General features: G+C 39.6%; 1 protein-coding gene across 1 annotated transcript in view; it reads left to right on the forward strand.

Annotated features, from left to right (window-relative positions):
- The window catches only part of LIN7A (lin-7 cell polarity scaffold A), a 132,144-nt gene that overhangs the window by 102,627 nt on the left and 7,136 nt on the right, over positions 1 to 22,381 (forward strand). The window contains 1 exon segment of the mRNA XM_024736441.1: positions 20,994 to 21,212. Within this exon segment, the coding sequence (XP_024592209.1) occupies positions 20,994 to 21,212 (219 nt within the window).

The following is a 22,381-nucleotide window of genomic DNA, read 5'->3' on the forward strand; positions in this document are numbered from 1 at the left end:
CCGTGTGCCACAACTATTGAGCCTGTGCTCTAGAGCCCACAGGCCACAACTACTGAGCCCATGTGCCACAAGTATGGAAGCCCACGTGCCTAGAGCCCGTGCTCCGCAGCAAGAGAAGCCACTGCAATGAGAAGCCCGTGCACAGCAACAAGGAGTAGCCCCCACTCGCCACAATTAGAGAAAGCCCATGCACAGCAACGAAAACCCAAGACAGCCAAAAATTATAAATAAATAAAATAATTTTAAAAACCCCAATAGCTGCTAACTATTAATTATTATTAACTGTTAATATAAATTTCTTTAAGGCAGGTAATAGTCTCCTTCCTGTCTTACAATTTTCTTGCATGTAGATATAAACTTTCAGCTCAGACTAAGTCATTTCCTCTGCTCTGTTTATTTTCAAGAGACAAGAAAAGTCTCTCATTAAATATTCTAATTTCAGAGGCAGTTAGCTCCCACTCACGTGCTGTTGATTATTGGCAAGTCATTGGATTTTTGGGTGTCCTTACGTCTGTAAAACTGATGTAATGACAGCGTCCTGTCTACCTTTCCTAATGAAGGTAAAAGAGAGACTTGATAAATATAGCACTGGCAAAAATATGACTTTATCTTTCCACAAAGACATAGCATTATTGCTGTATATTATTATAAAACAGGCTTTTCATCAAACCCCCAGACAGATGTCTTCATAGTTCTTGTGGCAGCAAAGTCTTAATTTACAAAAGCAGAAAATGTAAGCAGAGTAAGGATCCTTCTGTTGGCTGAGAAATAAGCGGTTCACCTTGAAGGAATACAGTGCTTGCCTTCAGGTTCTGTGCTAGGTCACGTTCTGGCATCATTTATGCTTTATGAAGCTCGTCAAACCCAATTACCAGTTACTGTTTTAACCATTACTGGAGAAACCAATTTCTGTTGCCTAAAAGCTATGCTTTATGATCCGATTTAAGCCCAACTTGCTTGAGAAGGACCATTCTTCTAACTTACTAAATGTTGGCCTGGAGACTACTGGTACCAGCCTAAAGCAAAGCCGGAATGTTGTTAATATAACCACAGCTCCATAGGTGTACCCGATGAAATGCAAACCGAGTTAAGTCTCAGAGTTTGTACAGTTTTATAGAATGGATTATGATCTTGTTCCTGATTATACACTCAAAGAAAGAAGACACTGATACAGATGGAAATCAAATAACACTTCATGAGCTACATGTGATTACTGGGGGGGGTTCATGTAACATGCCCAAACTTTAACTCAAATGTTAGTTGCTGAGCCTCAGCTATGGGAAATTCAGTGAGAGAGTCTTAGATGTTGTGGTGCCAGACCACAGTTTCTAAGTTCAGCCATGGGGTGTGGACAGTTTTAATGAAGTTGCAAAGTGTCTCATATTGAACCATAAGCCTTCCCTCCTTGGTTTGCTCTGTCTTCTCATAGATACAGAATCATTTGTTGGTAACTTTTTTACTGCTGACTTTACTCTGAAATGTAAATTACATTGTAGCCCTTCAGTGGCACCTAAACACTTCTCAGAAGTCATGTTTTTATTCATAGGTGTGCCTGTTATCACCAACAACTATGCAAATATGGCATAGCTTAAGACTTAGGAAGGTAACTTTGAATATGAAGCAAGGCACTGAGACTTTACATCCTGGAGTTAACGTCTGAATATGTTGCAGTTATGTTTTCGACTGAGCATGAATTTAAATCTCTGCAAGGCTGGTGTGCACAAGATTTGATCTCCTAAAATCAGCCTGAGCCTAGCTTATCACCCAGCACCTGCATCTCAACTCAGCTTTTTCGTTCTGAACTCATCACCACATATGCAGGAGTCAGTACATATTCAGAAATATAGTAAAAGGTGACATTAGAAAACTTGAGGCTTCTAGACAGTCACTGAGCTTCTACTTCTGAAAGCCAAGGGGGCATGATGCTGTAATAGATTTGGTTTTGTAAAAGTCGATTTGGCTCCCCTTAGAGTAGGAGTGATAAATTTGACTACAGTGGGGACCAAGAGGAGATTATATAAATGAATGGAGATGACCAAGTGGGAACTGTGGCAATCTAGAGAGGAAATGTCCCAACACAGGTCCAGCCAATTATTGCCATTGGATAATGTGGACAGTGTTGGCGGACAGTTCAGAATTTTTAAAAACAAGAAACACCTTCTGGCTTTGTAGAGGAGATGATATATAAGTAGAATTTTAAAAGGATAAATAGTAGTTATCTATAGAAATGTCGGTTGATGGAGGGTTACTCCAGGCAGAGGAAACAACATAATGCACAAACGTAAGAAACAGCATGATGTCTGTAGCGAAAGAGTAAGGCCAAGTGGGGTGGGATTGGGTTTGGAGGGGTGGGCAGGGGCCATGTCGTAGTGTGCCCCATAAACCATGATAAGTGGTCTGGACTTACCATTTGAAGGTGGTAGGAAATGGCCAACATAACATGTGTTTTTTTTTGCGTTTAGATAAGTTGGTCTGGCAACAGCCAGCATGTGGGAGTGGGAGTATGTGAAGGAGTGGAGAAAAAACTGGACGTGGGGAGACCAACTAGGAAACTCCTAGGAGTTTTGGAGAGACATGATGAACGTCTTGCAAGAAAAGAATTAGGATGGAGAGAAAGGAAGAGATTTCAAAACTATTTTGGAGGTAATGGTACTATAAGCAAGACCTGGCGGTTGACTAGATGTGAGAGGTAAAGGAGAGGGAATTACCAAGGAAGTCCTGAGTTTCTGGCATGGTTCCTGCCTCTTGTGGATACAGGAGAAAAGATGTTTCAGGCTGAGCTCTCAGGAGGACTCGGTGACGTCAGGTCAGAGGCGGGAGCCCACAGGCCTCATGGCCGAATGTAAAGAAAACTGCATTTCGGGGCCTAAGAGTACCCACTTGGTGATGGTCCAAAACGTGTTCCAGTGACTTGGCAATTAAAAAAAAAAAAAAAAAAGAGCCCACAGGCATCATGGACGAATGTAAAGAAAACTGCATTTCGGGGCCTAAGAGTACAGTTCCACTTGGTGATGGTCCAAAACGTGTTCCAGTGACTTGGCAATTAAAAAATAAATAAAAGGTGTTTCAGGCAAGAAAGTGAGGTGCCCATTACTCAGCAAATTGTGGTGTCTGCAGGTCATCCATGTGAAAGTATACAAAATAGAACGATTTCATCTGGTTTTGGAGAGGGCATAGGTTTTAGGCTGCGGGTAATTTTAAATGAATTAACTGAGTTCTAGCAGACTGGCAGCATTTTAAAGTAGAAAACTTAATTTTTTTAAAACATTCTGCTTCGTAAACTTTTCACTAAATTAATTTGTCTTAATCAGAGTTTTTCAACCTTAGAACAGTTGATATTTTAAACTGGATAAGTCTTTGTTGGAGAGGCTGTTCTGTCTATTGTAGGATGTTTGGCCAGCATTCCTGGCCAGTCACACACCCCGCCTCCAGTGGTGACCAACAAAAGTGTCTCCAGACATCGCCAGCTCTCCCCTGAGGGGTTAAATCATGCCTGGTTGAGAACCATCTTCTTAAGCTAAACTGTTCCAATTTCAAGGAGACTGATACAAACCAAATATTAGGTGCACCATTAAAATCTAACTTGCATACATTATACACTGTATGGTGTATGTGAATAGAATGGACTTCTACCAAATCATAGCATGCGCGGAATTTCACAAATGAGGCCAATTCTCGAAAAGAGACTTTATCTAAGGCTTGTCTCTGAATTGAGGATCTGTGAGGAGGAGCCCTGCAGTTGACCCTAATTACCTTCTATAACAAAGGCAAGGAGATTGACCGCTCACCATTATTGAACCTGTCTCTACAGGCAAACAGTATTTTAAGAATACCACTTTAAAGGCTTCAATCAGACTGCCAAAAAAGAATTATTAACCACGTGCCATGTGCTTGGCACTGGGAAAGGGACAGTTTAAACAAATCATAGCTCATACCCTAAAGGAGCTCACTTCTATCTAATTCTCCTAGAAACATCAAGTTAAGTTTTTCATAAATAGACAGGACCACATTACTTACAATTGGCCTGAGCTGTAGGTTTGGGTGATTTGGAGAAATTGTGTGTCAACATGTCATAAACAGAAATATGCTAAGGCCTTGCCACTTCTCTCTTCTGCCTAAGTCTAGAAGGCACAGTGTCTATTTGACTACTCAATAAAGTCTAAAAATGAAGTCTTCAGGGTACCAGAGCCCTCTGAGTTTTACAACAGATCTGAAATAAGGCTGGCCACAAGGCTAGGAGTGGGGCAGCTGCTAATCCTGAAATTCTCTTTATTTTTGTGCCCATGATCTGTTTAAATTTTTTTAAGTTTATATTAAATGATCATTATTATGTTGCTCTTCACTCTTATACAATGTTAGAAGCAATTTTAAATATTACTGACCAGGATGTAGTAATTTCTAGCTAATTACCACAGGCACCCATTGCACACATCATTTCACATGGGTCCTGTTTTGTTGGATGCAGTTGGCAGGAGGGATAATGCAAAGCTGTCTGATGCTAGTTATCAGATCACACATCATTTTATGGTGTCAACATCTGTAGGTATTAAAATAGTTTTTCTTCCAGTTGCATTGAATATAATTTTGCACATATTTTGAGTGTTCCACAAAGTACCCCAATCACTTAAACCTGCTTGGCCTCTAATAAATTTATTTAATTTTTAAGGAGATCATCGAGAGTTTAATTATGTGGAATTTTTTAGTAAGCATGTTTGATTATTCTGTGAAGAAAACAAGTCAAATATAGTCATTAAAATTCCCTCTGACGCACCTTCAGTTATTTATAGGAAGGTGGGTAACCTAAGCGGAACTTTTAGCTTTACCTCTCTTTGTTGTGTTGTTACTCTTCCTAGATCAAACCATGATCACCTGCTCAGCTACTCCACCAAACCCTAAGTTTGAGAGCTACTAAATAGGGCAGTATATTGACAAAATATACGTAAATGCCCTGTATCTGGAGCACATATGTGGCCGAACGAGGTTGTAGAACATTGCCTGGACATAGTCTTAACATGCATTCATTCATTCAAAAAGTATTTATTATCAACCATAATAAAGATTAAGGAGGATAGGGGGTGTCAGGGTAGAGCGAGGAGGGTGTGCTGCTGGGCAGAGTAACCTCAGTGAGGAGGTGGTATTTGAGAAGAGCAGTCAAGGAGATGAGCGGGGGGAGCAGCATGAGTATCTAGGGAGGAGCATTCCAGGCAGGAAAGAATCAATGCAAAGTCCCTAAGATGGAAGAGTACTGGCATGTTGGAGAAGAAACAAAGAAGGTAGAGGTGAATTTGGCAGTAGTAGCTCACAGTTTTAATTTTTAAAGTTTTTGCTAATTAAAAATATGCAACTTTTCAAAAATGTATATCTTCTACTCAGTGTATATGCCACTATATTAATGGTAGTTTGAAAATCCCCAGACACTAGGTGTAGAAATAAAGCAGGCAGCCCTTTAAGTGTAGTAACAAAATTGACTTTTCTGTAGTAACAGAAAGACCTTCCTTTGAGAGCTTACAGGCCAGGCATTTCCTAAGCACTCTAAATGCACTGGGCAAATTAACTCTCACAGACTAATTCAGGGTAATTTATGGAGTTTACGAAGCAATCTGGTAACTTCTCTGAACCTTAGTTTCCTCACTGCTAAGAGATGGTAATAATAGTGGCTACCTTGTTTTTATGTTTTGGTGCTTAAGTGGCATAACATAGTTCCTGACACGTAGTAGGTACTATATAAATTATTTAAATTAATTAATTAAATAACTATAAATTATTTATTTACTATATAAATTGTGTTGATTGTTACTAGTTCATAATTAAGGGGGCAGCCATTGGTTTAAATAAGAAATCATTATGTTTTCTCTGAGAAGTGGCAACATCGTTAAGTTACAAGTTTGTTGATGAACATTAATCAATCCATAAAACTTAGATAATTATTCATTCATTCATTTGGCAAAGTATTATTGGGCCTGGTATTGTCTTAGTCACCAGTGAAATAAAAAATAAAAGCCCCTGATTTCATGCTTACAGGTATGGGGAGGAAATAGGGAAGAAGACGATGTTTGCAACATAGGCTATTTTGTAAATAAGGGTAAGTATGGGGTTCCATGGGAGATCATAACAGGGGCATCTAACCCAGGTATGGGAGGGCCAGAGGTGGTTCCTTCTGTGAAGAAAACTCATAGGCAAGTAGGTGCTGGGTAGGTGGATGGAGGCAGCAAAGAGCATGAAAGGGCCACCTCAGAGTAAACCATGCTAGAGTCCAGACACGAGAAAACATGGCCAGGCCAGTTCTTCCATTTGGACCCTTAAGAGTTGGCAAATGAGGCTAAAAATGTAAGCAGGGCCTAGATTGTAATGCACACTGGACTGCAAAGCTAGGACTGTATCTGAGCAGTATGGGGATTTAGACGGATTTTAAGCAAGAGAGTGATACGATCGAATATGCATTTTAGAAAGGCTGCCGTGATTGCAATGTGAAGAGTGGTCTAGAAGGGGCTGGGATTTGAGGCAGGGTAACCAAGGGTAGATATAACTTAATGTTTTAATGAGAGAAGAAACAGATCTCATGATGAACCTGTTATGTAGGGAACAGCTATGTTTCTTTGTTACATTGTTATTTGGGGAAATGGGAGGAGAGGATCAATAATAATTGTACTAAAGGAGAAATATAAAACCAACTCATTTCATTTTCAAAAGAATTTCTAGGTCGACTGATTCGTAACTCTCTCTGGGATCTCACATCTGTCAGCCTCGAAATCACTGCAGTTTTTCATCTTAGGAGCCATTAGTGAAAAACAAAAATTCGAACATGCGGTGTTTCATAATTCTTCTTCACCAGTTCTTAGTCAAACATCATCCTCAATTTATATCATTCACACTTAAACATGAATGATCTAGCAGGTCATGTAACTGAAGCTAGCATGGACAAATAAACAACCAAGAGTTAACGGAGGAAAGGAAAACTCAGGTTTCAGCAAATTAACGATGCCAGGAGAAAAAGCGTTCGGTCATGATTGAATGGAATTTTGGTGGCCTTCCCTTATAATTGGGGTTTTGAAGCTCCCACAAACCACACTTCTACGTCCATAATTTCTGAGGTAATGTAGCTAAAACCCCTTCATTTCACCTAAATGGCCCAGGCAATTGCAGGTATAATTTATTTTTTGCTCAAATTACCTCAAAGCTGTGCCTCAAAGCACTTTGAAAACAAAATTATCCTTTGTCCCACCTTCTTCAGTTTATTCTAGAATGACTCACTTTCCTCATGTTGATTCTGGGCTACAGTAGTTATACAAGAAATATGTGAATGCATCCTTATAAAATTTCCAAAGAATTCAATGTTAAAAAACTGGTCAGATTTTTTTTAAAAGCCTCTTTAATCATTTTCCTCATCGTCACTCCATTCCAGTTCCTTCCTCTCCCCGCCTGAGGAAACACTATGATGGTGGGTATTTATCCAAGTGTTTTCCTCTGCACGCAAGTACACACACACACACACACACACACACACACATATACACAGGCTCCTGTTTATTTATTTTTAGATATAAAGTGTATGAGACAATATAGAGCCGTGATTAAGAGGCCAGGCTTGGAGACAGATTTGTTACCCATTAATGGTGCGCCCATGGAAACTTACTGTTCTTCAGTTTCCTCATATATAAAATTGGGATGATAACGTTACATACCTCACCAGGTATGTAGGAAGAGTCACTATTTTGATAAATTTAAAGCACTTAGAACAGTACCTGATAGTAAACACTCAATGAATGTTAGTCATTATTTTAAGTTTTTAAAATACACTAATATTTTCATATATACTTATTTTTCTATGACTTGCTTTCTCAGAACTATGTCTTGGATATCTTGTCTTCTCAGTACATACTTACGTTTTTTAATCTGCTGTATAGTATTCCATGGTATGTGGTACCAGAGTTCATTCAACCGTTCCCCTGTTGATGGACATTTAGCTTGTTACCCAATTGTTTTTTTTGTTTTGTTTCATTTTGTTATTGTGAACACTGCTTCAACGAAAATCTTTATGTATATGAATGACTGTTTTTTTAGGGTGAATACTGATAGGTGGCAAACCAGGTTAGGAACACATGGGCACACTTTATTTTAATAGATGCTGCCAAATTGACCTCCAGCTTCTATTGCCAGTTGTATGAGAATAAAAATTTCCACCAAATCCTCGGCAATAGTTACCAATTTTTAAAAATAAGTGAACAATTTTTATTCCATTCTGGATTTAATCTGCATCTCTCTAACTAAATTAAAGTTGAACATCGTTTACCTGAGAACTTTACGAGAGGGAACTAGTCATACAAAATCCTGGCAGGAATGAACCAGGCATGTATAATACAAAAAAGAACTCCAGTGTAATTTGGGGTTTGAATGAGAGGGAGAGTCTTAGAAGGTGGAGTTGGAGAGGCCAGCTGGGAGCGGAGAGTAAAGGTCCTTACAGGCCATTGTAAGGTGTTTACACTTAATTTTGAGCAAGAAAATAACATATTAGAGAATAAGTGCTATTTGGAATGGACTTTGAATGATGAGTGGAGGTTTCCTAAGACAGGAGAAGGAGGAAGAACCATCTAGTCTGAGGGAATAAAACTGAGAGATTACAGAAACACGAAAATACGTGGTAAAATCCAAAGCATGGTGCTCATATGTTGAAGCTGAATATAAGGAAATAGAGTTGGACCTGCCTGTGTGATGGAAGTGCTTTGCATGCCACAGGGTACTTTTATTTTCATTTCTAGAAAATGGGGAAATATTCATGGGGTAAGGGGACCCTCATTTATTGGGTGCATTCTATGGGCCAGGTGTAGCACTTGGCACTTTACATGGGTAGTTCATTAAATTTTAAATGACATCTTTAAAGGAAATGTTATTCACATTGTTCTGCATGTTGGGAACTGGGCCTCAGGAAATGAAATAACTTTCCCTGCGGTATACAGCTGGCAATCTTTGGGCCTATCCTTCAAAGCCAGCACTCACCAGATTGGGTGGGTACTATGCACTGTGCTGGGTCCTGCCTGGGAAGAAACAATCAATGTAGCTCAGTAGCCCCTGCCTTCAAGGACAGGGTCTACCAGAACTGTGTTCTTTCTACCCTTCAGTAGATTGTCGGCAAGGACACAGGAAGACCAAGTGACTCAGGCTAGAATCTGGAGAAGAATTTAGACGAGAGAAACTAGAGGATATTTTAAGATGGTAAGAAATAAGAGGGAGGAGAGGATGAGATGAGTTGGTAAATGGGGAATAAATATCAACCAGTATCCGTGGTTAATTGGATGTGGGTTGAGGGGAGAGTTAACAACATCCCCTGGATGCCTAGTTTGGGTGGCTGCATGCTAGTGATAGCAGGAGCCAGAGGGGAGGGGTGAAAATAATCTTTGGGGATTAGAGCCAGTTAGAACATTTAAAATAAGTACAGTTTTATTTTGTTGAATTACCTGAAAAATCTTAGTATAAGTCACTGGTGACAAATCCACAGAATATTCTGTGGTGTGCTCTTTTTTTTTTTTGCATTCTGCGGGCCTCTCACTGTTGTGGCCTCTCCCGTTGCGGAGCACAGGCTCCGGACGCGCAGGCTCAGCGGCCATGGCTCACGGGCCCAGCCGCTCTGTGGCATGTGGGATCCTCCCAGACCGGGGCACGAACCCGCGTCCCCTGCATCGGCAGGCGGACTCTCAACCACTGCACCACCAGGGAAGCCCCTGTGGTGTGCTTTCAATTGGAAAAGACATTTATATGTAGAGCCAGTGAGATATTTGACAGTAAAACCTGAAATATCCCTTAAATTTTCACTCCTTCTCCTACAAGAAGGCATCTGTAATTTTGAGTCTCTGTAATTAAATTAAGCATTATAGCTATTATTACTGTATATTATTCATGGTACAAAGCAACATAAAAGTCCCTGCTGCTTTACACTGTACAGGAAACACATTTGACAGCTCTGGACTCAGACAACTTCTGCCTAGATTTGTTGTGTTTCTCCTTTAGGCTTTATATAATTGGTAGGGCTTCTAGGATTCTAAGACAGGTTAAATAATAAAGGGTACCCTTTGAAGGGTTTGGGTGAATAATTTCAGAGACCTGTTATTGTCTCCATTGATACCCCTTAGAAAACAACGGTCTCTCTGAGATCACTAGAGTAAGATACTGAAGGAAAAAAGAAAACTATTCTGGTTGACAGAATCCTGATGTCATTGCAGCATAATACAAGCTGACATCTAGGGAGAGGAGATGGGATGATGTATGCCACGCTTAGTGAAAGGGAGATTTCCCAAAAACTTCCTATAGGCTAAGCCTTTTTCTAGGTTGCAAAGTCTTTCAAAGAACCTTCCAGTGTTGGTCCTGTCTGCATCACATCATAACCCACCTGCCATAAAAATCAGTGGAGACTATCTGAAGGATGGGCTTTGGTATTTGTCCTCGGGGATCCAACCGGTGTCCAGGTATGCAGGCCTGGTTCATCAATTTAAAAGCCTCACCTGAATCTGGATACTCCTCCTAAACTAGCTTTGCCATTTAAGCCAGGCTCCATCATCCTTGGGATTCTACAGTACCAGAAGGAGATAATGCTCCATGGTACTAGATCTGTCTTTAGGGTGTTGGCAGGGTTTCAGAGTGAGCAAAATTGACTCCCCCGCCCTCGAACCTATTCTTCCAAACCTTTCTCTTAACTCAGATCCCTCCTTCCCTTCCCTTTCCTTTCCTCATGCTGCCCTTTGGTGTTCAACAGACCCATCCTTCTTTGATAAAATTGCTCCCCCCATGTCCACTGAAAATTCAAATTCCACAAGGGCTACTGCAAAAACAAACATTTACTGAAGATATATCACGTACCAAGCACTACTATGCATTCTTCAATCTTGACATTTTCCTGCGTCTTAGTCAGTGACCAACTGTCTAGGTTTGCCCAGGACTGAGGTATTTTCTGGGACTTTCAGTCCTAAAACCAGGGCAGTGTCCATCGGAGACCTGAGACACAAAGAGGTGAGGTCATTCTCTAAAGGTCACACTCTTGGACAGTGATTTGTTATGACTCAGACCGGGATCCCCCTAATCCAAATCCCTGGCCTTTCTGCCCTGTTACACTGGCTGTACTAAGGGTTGGTCTGACGATTTGATTAGGAACCACACTAGATTTTAGTGACTGAGATGTATTTGCATGTTTAAGTGGAGCTGTAATAGTAGCACGTATGGGTATGAGGGAGGGGATTCTTGGTGGGTATGTTATCATCACCTCTACAACCCCCCTCTCAGGCCAAACCAGACCTGGAAGCAAATATCAAGAGTCGGCAATTTTGATATTCCTGCTTCTGAACATTTGCGAGAGGCTCTGCTCCTGGGGGGGTTTTGTGTCACAGAGTGTCATGGCTTGGGAGAGTGTGGGTGGGCAGAGCACGTATTTTGGAAGCACAGATCAGTGTGAATCATGATTGGAAGTGTACCCTGTAACTCGACTTCCCGGGTGAAACCTACCACTCAAAAATTAACAGACCGATTTAAAGATCTCACTTTCTAGGAATATTTTTCCACACAGCTTTGTTCTGCTTCCAGATGTCTAGTGTTCACATTTGTACTCTTGAAGATGGCTGTATGTATGTGTGTGCGTATACGTGTGTGCATGTGTGTGCATGTGTATATATGTGTATTGAGTGTATATGTGTAGGTATACATGTATGTGTGTGTGTGTGTGTGCGTGTGTGTGTTGTATTTATCCCAACAACCATCAGGACTTTTTTTTCCTCCTGTCGGTGCCAGAACATTGAGAGTTAAGCAGAATTACTATAAAGCATTACAACTGACATGTAGTAGCTGTATTTGTTTCCAGTTTTAGGCTGCGGATCTGAAAAGGTGGGCTCAGATCAACCACATGTTAGATCTGTGATTTCTGGTGCTGATTTTTTTCTTAAAGCTTTTGCTTGCTTTAAATTTTCTGCCCCTGGGCCGACTGCTAGTGCTCTGCATTCTCTACTTCCATGGTTCAAAAAATTTTATATGTATAACTACTCTCACAGGATAAACGTGTGTAATTACATACACTTTTTTCCCCCATTAACCTCTTTGCTCTCTTGTCGTGTTTGGCTATTTGATGATTTTCCCCTCTCAAGTTTGCTCACATTATGCATGCTCCTATCAAGAGAATCTCCTGCACGCTCTTCCTTTCCCTAACAAAGTCTGGCACCGTGGAGGGACTGAGAGAGCAGTTTTTCATGAATAAATGATGATCATTTGTAATTAGCATATCAACTGTATGTATGGAAATGATGCTTCTAAATTACTTGACCGTGATTAGAAGCAGTTGATTTACCTAAGTAGTTTCAAACCTTCTTCCAACAAACTCCATACATAATTAATTTAGTAAATACATTTTCTTTGGCTTCCTAGATAATATAAAAGAAACTTCTACCTATTCCAAAGGCAAATTATATTTTGTTGTTGCTGTTATTATCCTTAAGCACCTGAAGCCCTCCAGTAACATGATCACCCAGGAAACAGTTCAACAACCAGCTAACATTTTTTGGACCCTTTTAAAGTGTCAGGTGCTCTTCCAAGTGCCTTGTGTATATTATCAATAAATGTAATGCCCATAATGATTCTATAAAGTAGACACTCTATGATATCCTTTTTACAGATGAGAAAATTGAGGCGTGGGGATGCTAAGCAGCTTGTCTGAGCTCACAAAGCTGCCAAGTTAAGAAGCTCAAATTCAAACTGGGGCAGTACTGGCTCCTTAGCAGCTGCATAGCACAGGGAGATCAGCTCGGTGCTTTGTGACCACCTAGAGGGGTGGGATAGGGAGGGTGGGAGGGAGACGCAAGAGGGAGGAGATATGGGGATATATGTATACGTATAGCTGATTCACTTTGTTATAAAGCAGAAACTAACACACCACTGTAAAGCAATTATACTCCAATAAAGATGTTAAAAATATATATATATATAAATGTGTGTGTGTGTATGGCTTATTCATTGACTAAGTATTTATTGAGCACAAAATAGACGCTGGGCACAGAGATAAATAAGACTCATCTTGCCCTCGGACAGTCTAGTGACAGCAGAATGGTTGAAAACTAATAAATTACAGTGCACTGAAATAGATATTAGCATTTAGGCAGGAACAAAGTACTATGGGAGAGAATTAGCATATTTTTTCCAGAGGATAAATGTAATACTTTTTATACTTGCCACTTTTCTTCAGGAAAAGAGAATACATTTAGAACAGAATATTAACATATTTGAGAAAAGGAAAGGATCAAAGAGTCATAAAGGTTTTTTTCTGAATATATCCTATAACTTGTGTGGAGATAGTTCATTTTTTTTTTTAAACATCTTTATTGTAGTATAATTGCTTTACAATGGTGTGTTAGTTTCTGCTTTATAACAAAGTGAATCAGCTATACGTATACATATATCCCCATATCTCTTCCCTCTTGCGTCTCCCTCCCACCCCCCCTATCCCACCCCTCTAGGGGGTCACAAACCACCGAGCAGATCTCCCTGTGCTATGTGGCTGCTTCCCACTAGCTATCTATTTTACATTTGGTGGTGTATATATGTCCATGCCACTCTCTCACTTCGTCCCAGCTTACCCTTCCCCCCTCCCCATGTCCTCAAGTCCATTCTCTACGTCTTCGTCTTTATTCCTTCCTGTCCTGCCCCTAGGTTCTTCATAACCGTTTTTTTTTTTTTAGATTCCATATATATGTGTTAGCATACGGTATTTGTTTTTCTCTTTCTGACTTACTTCACTCTGTATGACAGACTCTAGGTCCATCCACCTCACTGCAAATAACTCAATTTTGTTTGATAGTCCATACTGAATTAAACATCCAGTCAATATGGTTTTTTTTTAAATGACCAAAAATGCTGACTACAGTGCTACACCAAGGCAAAATTGTAAGATTTCCCTCACCTATCCAGCCCTCTTTCCTGGAGTAACATAGTAAAGACACTCTTAAGATGGCATTTACTATTTGAGGTGGTTATAGTCTAGGGCACTAGGTCTAAACACTAATCTGCACATCAGTGGCTGGCTGGCTGTATCAGAGTTTTATAATGTCACATGTTCCTAGCTCGTATTGCTGTGGACCTTGATATGGCAAGTCTGGGATATAGCCTATATTTTAAAAGTGTTTTATAACTTTATAAGTGTTTTATAATACAGCCTATATTTTAAAAGGCTATATTTTAAAAGTGTTTAAGTTGATTTCTGTGTACATCCAGGTTCAAAAACAACTGGTCTGAAAATACCCATGAATAGGAGAACCACTGATATGCTATTTACTTTCTCTTTATTATCTTATTTAAGGCTATGGATTAGTAGGTAAGAGCCTAGTCTCTGGAAACAGATCTCAGTTAAGTTCCATCTGACTAGCTGGGGACTTGGGACAAATTTCTTAAGCTCTCCATTACCTCTCCATTACAAAGCAGCTAACAGTGCCTTGCACTCAATAAGTGCTCAATGAATGTTAGAGTATACACACACACACACACCCCACACACACATTTATTGTGTATAGACACACACACTCTTAAAATAATATCAAAACACCTTCGTGGACTAAAAGCAAAACTATCATAAGAACAAAATGAACAGTCACAATTACCTTCGTGGGAAAGGAGTAGGTCTGTCTTTGGCTATATTGGGCCTTTTCAAAGTTGAGAATAATAACCCACTAATAGTGAGCATATAGTCTTATTCTGCTTCTTCACTGGCCAACTCATACACTTTAGAACTAGGAGTTGACACATCCTTGTCATTAGTTTCTGTCCTTTCAAATCATGTAAAAACCGACCCACCATTATCTGAATTAGTTAATCTAAAAAAGCAGAGTGAGGCTGTTGAAAGAGCAGTCATTAAGAATAATGAGTTCTAATCCAGCACTGCAACTAACAGATTGATAAAATGGACCAAGTCACAGCCACTCTTGGTCTTTACTTCCTTATGTGTTAAGGTGCAAGGAGATAAACGAGGTTGCTTCTAAGGGCCTTTGCAGGTATGATATTCTGAGTTTGTGAGCTACTTAATTGTACTAACATATCATAACTCAATATCCTTGATATCATTTTATTTCCTGATAACATTATTTGGTCCTTAATCCAAAAGAATGACTGATGCATTTAGGAGCCTATGCATAAACCTGGCTCTAGATACTCCTGCGGTAACTGAGAGGTATAGCCAACTCTCGGTTATCCAACGAAGTGTTTAAGCAGCTTATCAGCGAGCTGGGTCAGGATTACGTCCATGTAATCCTCACAGAGGAAGAACCACATGCACGTGAAGACCTGGGCATGGGCCACTGGGCAACTGATTGTGCACAGATATTGAGATCCCTTTCCAGGGCAGGCATCTCTTCCGTCTGAGGTCTAGCCAAGGTCAAAATTTAACAACTGGTTTTTCTATAACAGGGGGGAGAGCACATATTGTGAGCAAATTCATGTATCCAAATGTAATCCAAAGTTCTCTCTTATTAGAGGGGATTCTTCATCAACCAAGATATTGAGTGTACCAAGAAATAGCAGCCATTTTGATAACTCATTGTGTGGGGGGAAAAAATACTACTAAAAAATCAGAATGCAACAATGTTTAAAAGTTGGTTCATTTATCAGCCACTGACTTGCCAAATTTGCATCAAAGTAACTAACTTTAAAATTTCCCGGAGCTTACTACTGCTACATGAGATTACTAATGAATGAAACAAGTATGCATCTGGTTATTTACTGAGATCATTTTTCCCAGCTTCCTGAATGAAAATATATTCCTTTATATATTAACATTTTAGAAGATCCAGTTCTTATGGTTTTTCTTCAGTTTAGTATTTTATTAGTTTGTATTTATGCATTTGGATATGGTAATATTAATAAAACCACTTGAACTCTGCTTTTCATTTGGATTTCTATCTGTGTTTTTTAAAAATTTAGCAGGGGAAAGAAAGATTTTCAGGATGGGAATGTCCATTCTTCCTGTGCATTTTAATTTACTTTGGTAAAGGCTTGTGGCCAGACTAGGCACTACTGTGGAGTAGGTAATATTTCTCTTTAGGGGCTTTAATTTTTTCAGACCACTTCTCTTTGGTCTAAATTTCCTGGATACCTAGTATACCCCCATGCCTTCCCCACCACCCCTCACCTCCTTAATGACATCCAACTTTTACCAGATGTCTGTTGGAAAGCCTTGTTAAATTAACCCATGCTAATGACTTCCTCAAATTGCAATAGGTACAATAAACTCTTAAAGCAAGAGGATGAAATCTAAAACTACAGAATTTCTTTTAGAAAGTATAGAAAGCTCTTATGGAAAGTATAAAGTTCAGGGTTTTTTAATAGAGGAGGGAATTTCACTTTGAAATTGGAAGTTTTCCTTGGTCTCCTCAAATCACATAAGGGCCACGTTTTCATCCTATGTGATAAGCTTTTCAGTGACTGCTCAAACTGAGCTAATTGTTATAAAGGACAATTCCTGAATCAGGAGGGTGTGTGTGTGTATACATATCTATATCTGTAATAGAAATCTTAACTGTTTACAAATAAACTATTATATTTCAAAACATGTTTTAAATATTTTAGCTTGAAATGAGGCATAGTTTCATTAAGAGTGAGAGAGACTAAGTCAAAAGTAGGAATAAATGATAAACTTTCAGGGCTAAGGGAATACCTGCTGACAGGTGTTTGTTCCTCAGCGTGTATACCCTAACTGATCAGATAGCTTTTTCTATGCATGGAACAGGAAAGGTTGTCTGCTTTTTTGTTCTTACTTTAAAAGGGAGAGAAAGGAGAGAAAACTGCCTTATTCTTATTAAAAAGTTATACTGAAGGACTAAAAGCACTCCAGAGATAAATTATAGCTTAAGAAGACAAACATGTCCCCCAAAGTATTTATAAAGTAGGCAAAAACCAGTGGAAGAAGAGAGCCACCCAGAATAATCCTCACGATTTTTCTGAAAACAATTTTAAAAACAAAGTCAGTGAGTGTTTGAAATGATAGTCTTATAAACATGCTTATATTTCTTCAAATCTCTGAGTTACCTCTTAGTTTCTGTTATACTGCTTAATCATGTGATTTGTATTATTTTTAACAGAGCATTTTTAGTAGTAGAAATGAAGAAGTGTGACACCACCCAGATCCCATGTGGGTTCTGTGCCCTGGTGGGAAAGACAGAGTGAAAAGGTAGAGTCAGACTAGGAGACCTGTTAACTCTGCCGCGCCCGAAAGAATCTGAGTCACCGTCTAAACCAAAGATAGAGCACTGAGGCAAAATTCTGGATTTAAAGACCGTGGAGTCTGCTTTTTTTTTTTTTTTTTGCAGTACGCGGGCCTCTCACTGCTGTGGCCTCTCCCGTTGCGGGGCACAGTTTCCGGACGCGCAGGCTCAGCAGCCATGGCTCACGGGCCCAGCCGCTCCGCGGCATGTGGGATATTCCCGGACCGCGGCACAAACCCGCGTCCCCTGCATCGGCAGGCGGACTCTCAACCACTGCATCACCAAGGAAGCCCCCGTGAGATCTGCTTTTTATCAGTTGCTAACTGTATTGGGGAGAGCAGCGCTGGGGGTGAGAGAGGTAATCCTGCCAGTTCTGCAGGGCTGAGTATGGCACACCAGCCGTGTTTCTCAGCCATTCTCTATGGTGAGAGCCTGATGGTCCCATGTATTAGTCCCACAGCCCTCCTGTGGCAACTCTAAATAGTAGGCAGAGTGCCTAAACTGGGATAATGGGCCTCCAAAGGTCCGGCCTAGAATTCCCAACCCTTTTAAATGAAAGAAAATAGAACAAAAGCTAAAAAGAAGTCTGGAGACTAATCATCTGGCCTAGAAAATGGGTGAACCATTGTTATTAAAACATATAAACATGTAAGTTTTAATATTAGAAAAGAAACTAGAGAAGGGTATGAACAAGCAAATCAGCCAGTTTTCCTTTTAAAGGAGAATTCCATACATTAATTGTTAATACATTAACAATTCACCTTGGGGCAAATTACAAAGAAATTACAAGCACACTGAAAACAGAGTTTGTGTTATATAAAGTTGTCAGTTTTCCCCTGTCCATGTTCTTCCAGAGAACTTAGTAGAACATGACTGGTAAAATAAATGCTTAATAAACATCTGTTGAGTGTCCAAGTCAATGACTGAGTGAATAATTAAAGGAATAAATTAATCAGTGAATAAGCCTATTTTCCTAGGCTTCCGCCACAGATAAAAATTCACTCGGCTCAACAGCTATTTATAACCCCTTGCTCTCTATTTAACCCAGACTTGGCAAAGGAGTGGTTATATAAGTTGCCTCCAGGGCTCTCCACAGTCATTTCTTAAACCCTTAGTATCTGCCTGGTTTTCAAATGACTGAAAGCCACCAATGGCTATCTCATTGCTAAGTTCAAAGCATTTTTTTTCTGCAGTCCACATCCACCTCGCTGAAGCAAATGACAGAATGGAACACAATTCTTAAGTCTCCAAATCTGTACAATAGTCGTAATTAGGAATCTCAAGATATAATTTGTGTGCTTGAAATGCAAATTGTTTTTTGTAACTCAAGATAATATTCATTTTAGCCCCCCTTCTCCTTGGCTTGTGAAAATGTAATCTCAACCAATTTTGGGTGGCCTTCTCTGCCACTTCAGTGCCACTCTTCAGTATTCTGGCAGTGTTTAAGCCTATCTTGCTCTCTGTCTGTCACATCACACGTTTCTCCCCCGAGTTTTACCCAGGAAGCAAGTCAAGAAGGCCTTTGCACTTGGATCCTATAAAATAGGAGTTATGTCATCTACCCTGGGGATCAGCTGAAAGGGAAGGACTGCCTCCTTTTCTCAGGGTTCCATTATGTCTGATTACAACTTTTCTTCTCTTTTACTACTCCCTAATCCCAACCTGGAGAAACCTTAAAAGGGTTGGGAAGTGTATATATGTCCATGCCACTCTCTCACTTTGTCACAGTTTACCCTTCCCCCTCCCCATATCCTCAAGTCCATTCTCTAGTAGGTCTGTATCTTTATTCCTGTCTTACCCCTAGGTTCTTCATGACATTTTTTTTTCTTAAATTCCATATATATATGTGTTAGCATACGGTATTTGTCTTTCTCTTTCTGACTTACTTCACTCTGTATGACAGACTCTAGGTCCATCCAGCTCATTACAAATAGCTCAATTTCGTTTCTTTTTATGGCTGAGTAATATTCCATTGTATATATGTGCCACATCTTCTTTATCCATTCATCCAATGATGGGCACTTAGGTTGTTGCTTTGTGACCATCTAGAGGGGTGGGATAGGGAGGGTGGGAGGGAGGGAGATGCAAGAGGGAAGAGATATGGGAACATATGTATATGTATAACTGATTCACTTTGTTATAAAGCAGAAACTAACACACCATTGTAAAGCAATTATACTCCAATAAAGATGTTAAATAAATAACACACACACACACACACACACACACACACACACAAAGGGAGCCTCTTTGAGTTTACTTATAGTAAACATAGTTTCCCCAACTATTGTCTGTGCCATGACGTTCAAAGTGTATTTCTGAAACTCAAAAGCCAAGAATTTATTTATTTTTTGTTTTCTGTCACATCACATCTATCTTATAGGTATGTGTGTATATCTGATTTTATCCTTAGTAAATTTTCCTGAAAGTAAAAATCTTCATTTATAAAGGGTTTATCCAGTGCATAACGATAGTGCCCTCCAGAAAAACTGTACCAGTTTGTGTTATATTAACAGTATATAAGTACCTTTTCCCTACGTCCTTGTCAATACACCATATTTAAAAATACATCTTTACCATTTTTAAATTAAAAATGAAATATTTTTTCATCTATATTTCTTTAATTATTAGGGATCTTGGACATTTTTCATAGGTTTATTGGGCATTTTAAAAATTATTATTTGTCCATGAGTTCTCTCGCCTATTTTGCTTAGACCTTTACTGACTTGTAAGAGCTCTTCATTTGAAGAATATTAACAAATTGTCGTGTATTGAAAATATTTTTTATAGTTTGTTATTTGACCTTTCATGGTGTGTGAGACATAGAAACTTACAATCTTTAAATCTGATTTTTGTGGGGGGGTTTCTTGGTATTTTTACTTAAGAATTCCTTTTGCATTGCAAGATGATGAACACTGACCTGTGCTTTATTTTAGTTGTTTCAGCATCATTATTTAACAATCCTTTTCCCCTTTGGTCCAAATTTCACATTTATCATACAATCAAGATTTATATATGATGGATCTACTTCTAGACTCTGTTTCGTTCTACTGTTCCTTACTACACCAATAAGACACTGCTTTAAGCATTGTAGATTCTTTTTTTTTTTTTTAATTACTTTATTTATTTTTGGCTGTGTTGGGTCTTCGTTTCTGTGTAAGGGCTTTCTCTAGTTGGGGCAAGCGGGGGCCACTCTTCATCGCGGTGCGCGGGCCTCTCACTATCGCGGCCTCTTGTTGGGAGCACAAGCTCCAGACGCAGGCTCAGTAGCTGTGGCTCACGGGCCTAGTTGCTCCGCGGCGTGTGGAATCTTCCCACGCCAGGGCTCGAACCCGTGTCCCCTGCATTGGCAGGCAGATTCTCAACCACTGTGCCACCAGGGAAGCCCTAGATTCTTAATAAACGTTAATATCAGATAGGCAAAGTCCCCATTCGTTACTCTTTTTAAATTTTTTCCAAAGTGTCCAGACTAGTGCATTTACTCTTCCAGGTGAAATTTAGAAATTCCATTCTAAATGTTAGTGTTATCGTTTAGTTCTTCACTGTTTCTCACCCTCCTACCTTGAACCTCCATTCAATCCATCCTGTACCCTAGTGCAGCCTAACCTGCCCACGATTCAGCTACAAATGTAATAAATAATAACAATGGCAATACATCTCATTTGCCATATCTTTTTGAAATTTCAGAGTAGGATTGTACTATGACACTAATTTCACATTTGGCTCTCGAGAAAAGAACATGGAAACTCTCCCCTTTAAGAAATGTCACTGTCTTTTCAGAGTGTAGAAGGAGAACACCATGAGAAAGCTGTGGAACTACTCAAGGCTGCTAAGGACAGCGTCAAGCTGGTGGTCCGATACACCCCGAAAGTCTTGGAAGAAATGGAGGCTCGCTTTGAAAAGCTACGGACAGCCCGGCGTCGGCAGCAGCAACAATTGCTAATTCAACAACAGCAACAGCAGCGGCAGCAACAAACACAGCAAAACCACATGTCATAGGTAAGAGGTGCCTTCTTCTATACAAGGAAATACCCTTACATGGTTTTTTTTTAAAATATAGTTTCTTAGACAGCTGGAACATAATTACTAGATTTAATAATCCAAACAAAATCAAACAAATAAAAAAAATGACCTCAGAAAATGTAAACAAGACAGTTGCTTACTTTACGTGTCATTCAGCCATATTCCCTGCAAATGTAAGGTATTTTTGAAAAATGATATTCTTTAGGAGGCCAGGTACACACTATATGATGCCTTTATACAAACTACAGAAATGCAGCCTCTGTGCAAACCCAGATCCTCAGGCACATGGCTATATGACAAGAGTGTGGGCTAGATTCCAGCCCCCCTCACCTCCTTGGCCAGTTGCCTTTGCACAGTGTACAAACTAAACTGAAACAGTTTACTAGAAAACTGCTCCACTGAAAAGAATGAAGTAGAGACCTGGCAGTGTTTATGCTCTGAGAGATTTTGAAATTCTCTCTGGGTGCTCAGTTAAAATGTGTCTAGGGTACACCTGCCTTTTTCTAAATTCCACTTTGTGACAGAGAATGCTAAATCAGGTTTTTGCTACATGTTTTAAAGAAAATTCAAGAAAAAATGTTAAGAGTGAGAATCACCATGTCTGAAGAGCCTGTTATGTGCTAGGCTCTCACATGTCATTCCTAATCCTCAAACACCCCTTCACAGTAAGTATCACTAAAACACCATGTTTTAGATGAATGATACAAAGCTGCAATAGCTTCAATGGATTCCCCACAACCACACTTACAAGAATTATTGTAATAGAATATTTTCCCTTCTTATTTTGCCAAGTATTTCATGTGCCAACATCAGAAATTCTGGAGTTACATAAATTTTCCTTGCTATCCTTTGGAAGAGACAGTTCATATTGTTATATACCTCTATGCTATGATGTCTGCAAATGTGTATTTGAAATGAGGTTCAAATGTTGTTGGGAAGATGACAGTGGGTAATGGTGGTTTTAACTCATTCAATATCAGATTACTATTTGCACACACTGAATTCGAGAAGAGATTTTCAACATTTTTGTGCCACTCATGAAAAGAAGCTGCGTGGGGAAGTAAAAAGAGTATGGGATTTATTCACAGAGAGTTCTGGGGATTCAACTATCTTTCTTTTATAGCCTGCTAGTTTTGTTATATATA

The sequence above is a fragment of the Neophocaena asiaeorientalis genome, unplaced genomic scaffold, assembly GCF_003031525.2.
Source record: "Neophocaena asiaeorientalis asiaeorientalis breed wild unplaced genomic scaffold, Neophocaena_asiaeorientalis_V1.1 scaffold134, whole genome shotgun sequence".
Classification (NCBI taxonomy): Eukaryota; Metazoa; Chordata; class Mammalia; order Artiodactyla; family Phocoenidae; genus Neophocaena; species Neophocaena asiaeorientalis.